The following is a 12,672-nucleotide window of genomic DNA, read 5'->3' as shown; positions in this document are numbered from 1 at the left end:
TCCTACTACCGCCTTCTGTCAGCCTGATACTCCACGCCACCCCCCATGGCTGCCACCCCCCAGTGCCCACTCATAAGGAAGGCAGCAAAAGGCAAAAAAAGAATCATCCTGCTCTTCTCCAGTTCCTGCCACAGCCATAACATGAAGAGGACAGACTGCAGCAAAGTCCTCGTGTTCCATCCAAACATAGGATGCACAACAAGGAAGGTCCCTTAACACCTCAAACCCTGCTCCAGGCCCTCAACCCTGGGAGGCAATTCAGACAAATTTGTGTTGTTGCACCAAGGACATGCAAACTGCAGCTAGTGTCTAACTTGCCTGTTCCCCCCCAGACAAGTCAGGATTAGAGATCTGCCTTCCATAATGCAGAGCTGACCCCAAGAACAATTCTAAGGGTTTATAAGGCAGCTTTCCCAATGGGCTTCCACCTCCCCAGATCCTGGAAGCATCTAGGCCATTTTTACTCAAATTCCCCACAGCTCACTGCCTAGAGATAAGCCAAAAGAGCTCAGGTAGCTCTTCAGAAACGGCTGGGACTGCCTTAAGAAAGGGCATCTCTGGCAGCACTAGAAGGATCTTCACCTCAGACCCACCACGCACCTCTGCTCCCTGCAAACCAGCAAGCCCAGCAAGCACACATGCTCCAAGGCCACATCCCACCTTACCTGCAGCGAGAAGGTCAGTGCAAGCTCCGTCTCCACATGTCCACTCGGGGGCAATACAATCTCGTGAGACCGCAGGATGCGCTTGGAGCCCTGTACAGAAACAAAGTCCATCGGGTGAATTCCCTGGAAGCCAGCACTTACATCCCTCCCCAGTCCTAGTTACTGAAAACCAGGAAACATTGTCAGGGACTACCACAGAGAAAGTGAACGGATGTGTCTGACCTTGCACTTCTGTGAAATATTAATGAGATGAAAGGGCGGTATTTGACTAATAAAGATTTGGGCATATTTACTGTCCCTAACTGCAACAAAGCAGCTTTTGTTCTGCCAAACCCCAGCATTCAAAAGCTATGTGTCACCCCCCACCCCTCGAAGTTCAAGCCTCATATTTTCACTCCAGCCAACAGGTAACAAGGCTCATCATCTCCTGGGTTTGGAGGCTGCAGCGTCATGCCTAAATCTTCGGCATTAGCCATGACGGACTGGTCTTTTCTTTTTGTGCACACACCGCTTCCTGGGGAAAGTGGAGATTTTAACCTGTTTAAGCCACTGTGAACAGTTGGGGTTATAAAAGAAAAAAAAAATCTACTAAGCATCACAGTGGAGACTGGAGACCTGACAATGTTACAGGGCAACTGCAAATCAACACTGTGTTTGGGCTGCTGTACGCTAACCGAGTTACTGGGCTATTTACCGTGTGAGCATTTCATTTCAGGGAATGTTTCAGGGAAAACTATCAGTCTGTCGTGCTTTCCTGCTGCCTAGCAAATCCTTCTGCACTGTTCAAACACAGTGGCAAGTTTCAGAGGTCCCTGGCTCAATGTTCTGCTGAGGCTGCAGATCTGGCTTTGTCCAGACGGGCTGATCTCCCAGAAGCACCGAACTGTGGCTCTCAAAAAAAGCAGCATCTGGGAAATCAGAGACAGACTGGGTGGGGGGGGTAAACCCCTCCCAGCTATATCCAAAGGAAAATCTGGTCTGCCCATATCAGCCTCAAATAGCATCCTGAGATGAGAGAGCAGCAGAGACTTGTTTACATCCCTTCCTCCCCAAACGCATCGCTCAGGCAGCCAGAGCGAGTGCTGTGATTTGCAGTGGTGCCTCCACTCCTGCAAAACACAGCGCAGGCTCCTCTGTGGAAAAGCCAAAGTACGTAAGCTCCAGTGGACCAGAGCAGGGTGAGAATCCGAAGGGCTCCCCCCAGGAAAAGAATCACACACGCAAGTAGAGCACAGCTAGCCTCGCCGCTGGCAACAGCGGCATCTGTTCCGTTGGTGTAAAGCTCCTAATAGCAGCAATCTTGCTTTACTTGTTATGCAACTCGAAATCTAATGAAATACCAAATATAGCTGCTTTTAAAAGACCACAGCAGATAAATAGAGCAACAGCTCAGAAAATACACTTGACAACGCTTTGAACATCACTGTTCAGGAGGCTGCAAGGAGACACGGGAAATGCAGGTAAGATGCTCTCGTTAGGTCTGAATTCAGTCATCCCCTCTGGAAGGACTCCAGTGCCTGCCACCTCTCTCTCGCAATTCCCCATACAAAGGCCGCGAGTCATTTGACAGAGATCGTACATCTGATGATCCAGTACCACCAGCCTCAAACAATTGCCACGTCAGAAACCTGAGCGCTGGCAAATTAAGTGTCCCTGAAAGAAGCTTGTCAGCATCATCATAACCTGCGAGCGACAAAGGGACATTTAATAACAGGGCTTCAAATCTGCCTGTGTCTGAGACAGTTGCAGTGCTACTGACCCACCGTTAAACAGCACACCACAAAGAAATATGGGTGCTGATTCAGCACAAGGGACGCTCAAGGTGAGGCACCCTCTGGGACAGCAGTCATTCCAGCCACTGTCACCTCTAGGTCAGCTGGAAGGACAGAGCAAAGGCAAAAGAAGGAAGGCCTGGGGATGGGAGCTGCAGCCTGGGATTCGGCAGATGAGCACGCCAAACAGGGCAAGTCCTGCTGCCTTCCAGTTCTACAGGGATCTGCCTTGGTGGGGAAAGGACGGCAGAAGAAATGCCGAGGTCCAGCGTCTTACTGACTGTAGGAAGGCAAATCACAACATGTACTCAAAATAGATAAGAAAGTCCCATATTTTAAAACTCCCTCTGAACTTGCGGGCCTGGGACAGTGTTTTCAACCTTTTCACACACAAAAAGTGTGAGCAGTCAGCAGTAACCTGGACAGGAAAAGAAGCTTTTGCTCTAGTAAAAGCTATTGAATTCTCCAACCCAAGTCTGACATGATTTACACGTAGATCATTCACTGACAAGCCTCAGGCCCTTACAGTGACGCATCGACCATCTAGGAGTACAAACATAAGGAAAGCTTTCAGCGCCAATAAGCAATATCTGACAGCCTGGGAACCCACAGCCGTGCTTCTTCCATGGTTCCCATGAATCCAGGTGTGTAGTTCCCTACCTTTCTGCTCCCTGATGTGGGTGCGTGAACCCCCTCCAACAGAGACACACATTTTTACCCCAGCTGGACTGCTCATGAAGATGAGAGATGCTGGTTACATCCTCAGCTGCATGTTCTTGCACCACAGAGCCTTCACAATTTCAGTTTCCAAGGTAGATTGTGTGTGTTTTGACATAACCAGCTCCCTGCAGGGGTTTTGCTGGCTCTTTATTTGAAAAGCAGCAGCTTTTCAGCATGGTTAATGGTATTTTTCTACTTAGAGGTCTGCTAGGCTCTAACTCACTAAGCACGTCAGCATTTGCAGTGGTGGGGGCACGTGAGTCAAACTGATGCTGTGACACACTGTGGAACTGAGAACCCTTCCTCCTTAGCCTGCCTCCAGGCACTGTGACCTACATGTAGGCACCTAATTAAATGGCACAAACGTATGCTGTAAAGTGGGTTATTTACCTAGGATGACAGCTGTATTTTATGGAAACAAATTAAAATGTACAGGCATCCCACAAATCCACTGACAAGCACCTGGCTACAAAACGACTTGGATTCCTGATAGCAGATCTGCCCAGCAGCAGAGGAAGGCTCAGCCTCCAGACCCCCCAAACCAGGACCACGTTACCAAGATGTTCAGCCCCGAAGTGAGCTGAAGCATGTTAAGTTGAGAACCAGGTTCGGATTCTATGATTTAGTGACAGCTCAGGAAGAAGAGGTGACAGTGTGTGATCTGTAAAGAGCATTTTTTTTTACATACAGATATGCTTGCGCTGAGCCCTCAGCAAACAATATTCCTTGCTTACAACAGTGAAATCCAGTAGGAACATGAGGGAAGGATCACCAGAGACTCTCCACACACCCAGAATGCCCTGATGCACTTGAGAAGCCACCCATGGCTGCAATGAACTCTCACACGGAGGTGAAGCTCAGTTTAGGCATCTGCCAGTATTTTCACCCAAGCAACACATTTAATTCTTAGAACTGAGCAGCAATTACCTGCATTTTGACAGCAATGACCCCAGAAATAAGCTCCTTATCCAATTCCTTTAAGACTACCAGTTTCTTTAATGTCAAGCTGCACAACCTGCAAACAGGAACAGAAGAGAAACAGTTACAATCATGCCTGAAAAAGGAAAAGCTCTGAACAGCTCTCACACACAGCAGTATCCCCGTCGGAGGGTGAACATAAGCCACACACTGATACAGACACAAAGACAGCAAAAATACGTGAGTCTTCCCTGGCTTTTCAGACTGAATTTCGTCACACTTTGACAAATACAAGGAAGTGGACAGGAGCGACATCTCTCTGACACAGACCCATGGCCACATGAGCGCGCCTCACAGCACTTCCACCGACCACAGCCTGGGAACTCTTGCTCCGAGTCAGACCAAAAGCTTTAGGGTCAGAGGAATTAAATTCCAGCAGTATAAAAGCACTGGGTCAGTCTAATTTTAAACTCGTCTACAAAGCTTTCCTAGATAGTTGGCTTTTTCATTTTCAGATGCCTGGCTCCCAAAGATCTCACTCCCACCTCCTCTTGTCAACCCACACATTCTCCTCCTCACCCCCAAACAAAAGTGCCAGCAAGTGGCTCAGGCATCTCCAATGGGAAAGGGAAAAAAAAAAAAAAAAAAAAAAAGAAAGAAGGAGAGGACTCAAGCTGTGCCCTCTGGCCCTGGCGTTCACATGCCACACATACGCAAGTAAATCACACTCTTTACCCAGGCAATGCTACATTGTTCTGGTCAAAGCTGTTTGCACTTCTGCCTTCCAGCACAGGGAGCTGGGGAAGGGATAAAGTTTGGACTAAGTGGAGCTGAGCGAAGGCTCTGAGGTAATGGGATCCAGGGCATCGGTACTGTCACAATTTCACAAAAGTTACCTCCCGCTGGTGTAATTAAGAAAGCATGCCTAGAAACAAACTTCAAGGAAAGATAAACCTGAAGCAAAGACAGCTCAGCCTGAGGAAAGCAGGGGCCAGGGAAAACTGCCCGGTGGTCTCCAGTGAGTAGACATCATCTGTCACTCTGGCCAGGAGCCGGCACTGCCTTTGTGTCAGGTCCCTACGCCACAGCATGGGCAGCTTTAGTCTCTGCCATGGGATGTTAGCAAGCCTCAGCGTGGCTCCTCTGAAACCCACCGCAGAGCTCTCTCCCAGATAAAGTGTAACATCAGGGCTTTTCATGAAGGGGCCAAGCCCAGCAGTAGATGGGAAGGGAAGAGGAGCTGACGCTGGATTTTGGTGCATGCCCAGGCAGCAGCAGCACAAGTGCTGCTGACTGAAGCCTGCACTTAAATTACAGGACTCCACACTGGTGCCAGGAACGCGACAAGTCACTACTGCAAGGGCGACTTGCACCTCCACCACCTTCTTGCCCACCACAGTGGGAAGCTGAAATGTTGCTTTGCTGTGATGCCTGAAGCTGGACATGATCAGCCCAGGTGCAAAGCTGCAGGAGAGACGCAGCTAAAGGCTCTTCCCTACAGGAGCAGCGGCAGAGGTTGAAGTAAACGCTGCCTGCCTCATCCAGGAACGCGTGGGGCTAGGAACAGGGAAGAGCTCGTCGTAGCTCTTACGGTCTTCACTCGAGCACCTCTCCAAACATGCCCTTGCCAGCCTCCTCTCCACCCCAGCCCATGCTATTTCTCTCCCTGCTGATTTGCGGAACACTGGTTCCTTCCGTCAGCCCCCCAAAAACCAAGAGAAAGAGAGAACTAAAAGCTCTCCCCTTTGCGGAGTTCTCCATCAGAAGACAGCACAGCCAGAGATGCCATAGAAATTACAAGGAAGGTGGAAAAACTGGGCCTGACTGGGCCTCCGTTCCCCTCTGTCACACCACCAGCAGCTGCGTGCAGTGTCATGGAGACAAACGTGCTAGAGCAGGGGAGCTCGGAGGCGCTGGGTGCAGGAGGAGGGACGGCAGAAGCGGGCAGGACAGCTGTGACACGCTGTCACCCAGGGGCAGAGACCCCCCCCGAGCGAAGCAGGAGAGCACGGGCCGGTGCGTTCAACTGCAAACATCAGTGTCCCAGCGCACTGGAAGTCAGGTGAAGCTGCATCCTTCAAGCTGCCAGCTTTCCCTCTGCATCCTGAGGAAAACAGCAAGCACAGACACAGGTGGATGCTGCCGTGAAGCGGCCAGGCCAGGGTCTGGAGGAAGGAGGCTGTGGTGCCGTTTGTTTTCTTTGTAACACTGTAGCTGGAGGACAATCACACTCAACTTGCCAAAACCCACAGAGCTCAGGCCAGTCAGGTGCTGAGAGCAGAGGTAGGACAACACACTGGCATTGTCTCAGCTGATGGACAAGGAACAAAGGCCTTTTCTCTCCGGTCCCCAGCTCGAGGGATGAAAAAGGTATGGGAAGAAACAATGGTGTTCTCAGCGCACACAGCAGAGCACAAAGGAGGGCGTTCTGTTCTCCGCCGGGCATTCCTTCAATTCATCATTTATGAGCTTTGATCAAGCCCTGTGGAGCACTTGCTGCTTGGGAAAAAAAATTTAAAAAAAAAAAAAAAGAAAGAAGTAAAAGCCTCCTTTACAGCGATCAGAAAAACAAAAGCAGTTAAAAAAGACATGGGACACATCTGCTTTCTTTATCCCCCATTGCTGGGCTGCTGGTACTAAAAGGCGCTTAACACAAACAACAATGAAATGTTTATATTCCCCACTGGGGGGGAGGGGAAACAAAATCAGAGTTTCATCCCCACCAAATCACTCTTACCGTCAACACGCTCATTGTTCTGCATCTTCTGTCCAAGTTTACAGCTTAGATATCAAAGCAGCCTTCAGAATACATGGCAGAAAGGGGCCGTACCTTATTCAAATAATCATGAAAAGGCATATTCCAGCACGTCACTGCATCCAGAGCCAGTGTGGTGTCCCTGTTGCCAACACAGGAATCCTGAACCACTCACACCCACAGGTACGGCAAGGATTTGTCTGCCATAACCGCCTCTGGTAACAGCAGCACCTCCTTCCATACACTTATCTTTTGCCTAGATTTTGTGGTACTTCCATCAAGTCTCAGGGATCGGGAATGTTACAAAACATTTATATCAATGAGCCTGTTAATTTGCAAGTTTCACATACATACGTATTTGATCTCTGTGAACGCAGGGAAAATAACCTAGAGCACAGCCACATGAGGGGAACTAAGGAAGCTTCAAGTCTGGAGCTGAACGAGCCTGAAGTATTTTGAGTGGTCTATAAAAAGCCTGGGACTGTAATACAGGAGGTGCAGGCAAATGCTGTCTTTGCATGTTTGTTTCAGCATTGACCTATTGCACAGGGGGAGTTAAGCTCACAAAAGCACTAAGTTATCCCAAATAGTGTTAAACAAGGGACACAGAAAGCTGAGAGCCAGGATTTCCATCCTTTTTTGAAGGTTCATAGTAGATCTCCCTTGCTGGGTCCCACACAGCAGCAGGCAGGGCCTGCCGAGGAGCTTGTGTCCCCTCTGGTCACACTTGTCCCCCTCCGGTCACACACGTCTGCCTCACGGTGAGGAGGCACGAGGTACTTGCCTGACCCCGTTCTCCGGTTAACAAATCATGAGCCAGCTTAATGCGTTCCACAAGAATAAAACTCTTCATCTCTTTACATCACTGCTGCAAGAACGCCGTTTTAAAGAGGAAACCTGGACCTGACCCAATGGTTTCGGCTCACCCTGCTAATCCAAGTTGCGCTGAATAGCTTCATCGCAAGCTCTTTGCTCGGGGAGGCAGTTATCTGCAAAGAACATAACATTTTGGTAACCGAGATCCAGCAAACATGCCCAGACCAACCAAAGAAAAGTGTCGCGTTCTCTACCCACTGGATGTTTTGCTTTTGTGTCCCTCTGAGTTGGAAGATGAAGAAAATAAACCCCCTCCAAGAATGAGCCTGCCTCACTGAATTAAATGTCTGTGTCTCCACAGGGAGCACAGTAATTGCACTGAGACCTCGCTCACGCAGAGACAGTCGAATCAACAGGAAGGAAAAATTAAAAATTAAAGACCTGTATTTTAATTAAGCCCCATAGAAGTCAAGAATAATAACAGATGCATTCACAGCTATAGGGGACTCCAAATACAAGATGGGAGCCGGGGCAGGAAGACTCTAGCTCACTACACAGGTAGCCTTTTTGTCCAGGTCAAAAGCTGTGAAGACTTTGTTCCCAGAGAAGACATTTCATGCCAGGAGCCCTGTCCTCCGAGGTCTGAAAGCCTCAATCAGCCGATGGCTGTAAGGAAGGAACTGGTCTCTGTTTGGTCACTGGACAGTGTCACCTCACCCACGTTATTTCAGCATTCCAGGACCACAAGCAGCCTCCTACCCCCATGCTTTCAACCTCAACTTTGGAGTGTTTTGCTGCGAGCTGACACTACATCCAAGTCAGTCCCAAAATAAATCGCAAGCCACTTGAAGGAGAAGTGGAGGGAGACACACGCTTGCCCAGACAAACAGAGCCATTCTGCGCATAGCTACAGGGCCGTCTGCGCAGGAGAGGCTGGAGCCAGAAGCCCTGCATGGCATTTTTCAGAGACAGCTGCTTAAGTAAGGTATGAACCCGTGCAGCGCACAACCAGCCAACTGCACGAGCAGTTTCTTACACCTGCTTCGCCTGTGCCCAGGAAGGGAAGGACTGCACGTGGATGTACTCCTTGCTGCACTCATACACTAAAGGCAGGGCTCTGTGCTGGCCCAGGAGAGTCAGCCTGGGGGGAGAACGGGGGAGAAGAGCTGTCGTCTAACACCGCCGAAGGATCAGAGCAGGGCCTCCAGGCAAAGAGATCAATGGTAGAAGCCACAGAAGAGTGCTTCTTCACTTTCCAAAGCTTATGAGCTAATTCTCTCAAAATTACCTAATTTTGGTCCCATTCTCAGGTAAGCTTCAAAGCAGGAGCAAATTCAATGAGGAGACAGAGGTCAAGTGCCCCAAATTTCTGTCCTGCCAGAAACGTAACCTGAGCAAGTTGCGAAGAAGCGTAATGGTCCTCTGTTAGTCTCTGCTTACCTCTCCGTCCTTCACACTTGCCAGCAAACTAAACGGGAACCTTCAGCCAGCTGTTTCGGTTACAGATCCATTCAGATAAGCTTTAAGAAGGCAGGAAACAATTGCAGAGCAAGTATTTTCATTGTTCTTATTCTCAAGGATCTTGAAATCCTCTTCTCAGCATTAATACAGAGAACTAAGCTTTTAAGATTCTAGAGACTAAGATCCACAGAAGTGCTGTAGCAAGCAGGTCTTGTTCAGACAGGTAAGAGGGTGGCAGCTTTATTTTATGCAACAGGCTCTACCCAGGACCTCACAATGACACACACGCACAGACAGACGCCGTCCTTTTACAGCCAAAATGCTGTCTGGCTCACTTCAAATATATTGCAGCCATCCCTGCTCCAAACTGAAAATGCAAAACGGTGTCAAAATTTTGCAGACCTGCAACATTTTGAAAAGATCCTAGAATTCTGCACGGACATATTTGCTACTTGAGGAGCAACATGCAGTTAATATGACCGAGGATTAAAGCGCATCCAAGCTTAGACACGCTAATCCACCATATCAGTTGGAAAATGCTGAGGTATGTCTTCCTTCAGTGGGCCAAGACATTGCTGGATGACTCCAGGAGCTTCACCCAAGGCAGAAAGGTATCAGGATCCCTGCAAGACATAACTCTGGCTCACAAAACAGCGTTTACGTATTCCATTGGCACATCTCACCTCTCAGGGCTTCAGTAGCCTGGAAAGCAAAGGGCACTACTGAGGCACAGCGATGCTGGTGAAACCCACAGGGGTTAAAGTTAAATCTCCACAGCTCCACACGCTCTTCAGGTAGCCAAGCAAAACTTGGTAGCCAAGCCAAGCAAAAACCTTATTCTGACTACCTCGCTGAGACCTGATGTATTCCAAGTCATGCTGGGAGGAAATCAGCCTGTCTGTCACCAAGCACTCGCCTCCAGGTACATGCTCTGAACCGTGCTACCGAGAAACAGCAGCTTTCTCTCTCCCTTTAAGAAGTCATTTTGGCAAGAGCTGAAGCAGCTCTCTTCACACATTTGTTGACCTCAGTCGAGATCTCAGTTCTTGCACACACTGCTATACGTTTGGCTTTCTCACTCTTCACTTTGATGTTTTCAAAGCCCTTTACAGGGTGACTTAAGAGGGGAAAAAAGACACAAAGCAGGGATTAGGTCTGTTTCTCAGGCAGGCAACGTGCAAAGGAGATAGACAAACTTACCTATGTGTTCACACCACACTGCCTGCAAGGCACAGGCACGAGTCTAGTTAAATATACCTCTCCTGGCTTGCTTCTTTCAAACCCAGCAGCCAGAACACCAGGACTGCATGGCATCCAGACACCGAAGCGAGCATCAATGGAAGAGCCTATGGTACTGGTGGGTTAGGTTTGATCAATGTTTTTGAAGTTTTGAGGCAACAGGAAGGTGTTTTATTAGCTTTAAAGACTAAAGTCGGCAAATAATGAAAAGCTGATTCATGGTTAAGGCTCCTTTGACAGACTGTCAGGATCACATCTGCTACATTAAAGACGACACAAATACATCTGATATTTGTCGTATTAATTTAGGAGCAGGTGGAGTAACCAGAGGCACCACTGCCAAAGAACAAGCAGCAAGATGGAGACAGAGCAGGCATAGCCACATCCACCTGACCAAAGGCTGGTGGGAGCTATGGGTCTAACAAGCCAGCACAAGATAACCACGTGCCGCAGTACAGCCTCTCACCCAGAAAGCCTCGCAGCACTCAAATGCCAGTCTCCCATTTGAGCACCTGATGAGAGCAGTCAAAGCAGCACATGTCAGGGAGGGGGAACTTTTAGGACATGGGCTGGTCAAGCTGTTTCTGTTAGCTAGGGCTTCATTTCTCAGCTAGCCAGCAACAAAACAAAGGCACAACCCACTAAGCTTCTGCAAGCCAGCCAGGGTGGAGGGTGGCTCCCCACCACATGCCTTACAGATTGGCGTAAAAGCCTATACACAAATGAGCAAACAGATCACGCCCCAAACCAAATGAGACTCTGGGAGGAGGAATGCAAAAAACAAATTGGGAGTAGGGGATGAAGAAGAGAGACTTTAAGTTGGAACAAACCCAGCAGCCCTCCCCTCCCTGGCTCATTCTTTCCTTATGCAACCTGCCATCTCCTCACTGGCCCCCTGCCCCAGACAGCAATGCTTGTCACACAGCAGGCTGATGACCGGGATCCGCTATTCCAGGCATGCTAGGGGAACGCTCTGCCTGCCTGCCAGGAGCCCTTCCCATCTGCCCCTAAACCCTCTGGGACTAGCGGGAGCTGCACAAACTAGCCAGCAGATGAGAAGGACCATGAAAGCTAAAGGCTTCCTGATCTGTCCACAGCTTGCCGCAAAGCACAGAGCAGCACATCGCTGCCTTCTTTTGTAGCAGCATCCCCCTGCTAAGCTGACTGCAAGAACAAAGGCAGCACCCAGCCTTCCAGCACACACCCAGCAGTGGTAGCTAGCTCTGTTACAGGCACCCGTCAGTGAGATGAAAGGGTTAAAGAAAATGCCTCAAGGCACACGTTTTCTCCTGCTGTGTGCCTTGCCGGGATGATAACCCTCACACTCTTCCCAGTCCTCCCCTCCATCACATCCACGCCTCAGCCCTGAGCACAGCATCCCCAAACGCAGCGGCAGCAGCATCAGGTTGGGAGCTGTCACATCTCCACAGCAACCAGGGATGTCACAGCCCTCACGTGACCAGCTCCCTGCAACCACCCAACAAATGAGACCAGCTCCTCCGACAGCCTGCTTGTTCCCTCCTCGCTCCCCTGCGGAGCAGTCTGATGGCAAATCCTCCTTCACTACAGCGTCAAGAACTCTGTTCTCCAAACAACCACTTCCCCAGCTGCTCCCCTGCCCCATCCCAAGCAGTGAGGAGTGTTTGGCAGCAAGGAGCTGGCACGCATCTGTGTGCGGGCAGATTCAGAGGTTCAGTATTTAGTGTTTTCTTTTTGATAGTAGGAAGCACTGGTCTCCAAGGACTCTCGCACTCAACTACTTTCAAAATGCTAGTGCTATTTCTGCTTTTCGTTCCCACTGCTGGACGGCCCACAGCGAGAGCTTGCTGCCGTGCCACCTGGTGCCGTGCTCTCCAGTACCCCTAGGAGACACCGCAGTCCCAGCCACAGCACATACTGTCCCTAAGCCCTGCAAACCAGCAGAGACACAGGACTCAGCCTGAAATATCCTGATCTTCCCCTTTGTCTGTAAATCAGCCATCAAAGGTCCCTCAAGGGGAGAAAACTATGCCAACAGGAGCCTTGACTTCGGGCTTGTAACAAAGAGCTCAGTTCTGCTCGGGTTACCTGTCACTGTGATCTCTTCGTCAAGAGAAATCAGGACTAGGAAACTTCCAGCTAAGAAAGCAGACAAGGAAAAACAGATGGCTTCTCGGCGTCCCTAAATCAGAGCTTGCCCTCAGGGCATGAACAATTTGCCATCTCTCTGCCTTACTCCTCTCCACTTTGAATAGCTTCCATGACACCTTCTCATGCAGAGGAGAGATGAACAACCTGTCAGGGGCCAGACAGGCTCGCACCAAGGGTCGCATCAAATTACTTCTCA

At 49.6% G+C, this 12,672-nt stretch overlaps 1 protein-coding gene across 16 annotated transcripts in view; it reads right to left on the bottom strand.

The window, feature by feature from the left end:
- The window catches only part of PACS2 (phosphofurin acidic cluster sorting protein 2), an 84,387-nt gene that overhangs the window by 50,608 nt on the left and 21,107 nt on the right, over positions 1 to 12,672 (bottom strand). For 7 of the 16 annotated variants that reach the window (XM_054211478.1, XM_054211481.1, XM_054211482.1 and 4 more), the window contains exons 1-4: positions 7,611 to 7,748; positions 6,316 to 6,567; positions 4,085 to 4,172; positions 666 to 755 (exon numbers count right to left, since the gene is read on the bottom strand). In XM_054211478.1, the coding sequence (XP_054067453.1) occupies positions 666 to 755; positions 4,085 to 4,172; positions 6,316 to 6,521 (384 nt within the window). In that variant the 5' untranslated portion in view covers positions 6,522 to 6,567; positions 7,611 to 7,748. The other 9 variants (XM_054211486.1, XM_054211487.1, XM_054211488.1 and 6 more) reach the window with 5 other exon arrangements.

The sequence above is a fragment of the Rissa tridactyla genome, chromosome 8 (assembly GCF_028500815.1).
Source record: "Rissa tridactyla isolate bRisTri1 chromosome 8, bRisTri1.patW.cur.20221130, whole genome shotgun sequence".
NCBI lineage: Eukaryota > Metazoa > Chordata > Aves > Charadriiformes > Laridae > Rissa > Rissa tridactyla.
Note: the sequence above shows the minus strand (reverse complement) of the source record. Positions and strands in the feature narration are given on the sequence as shown.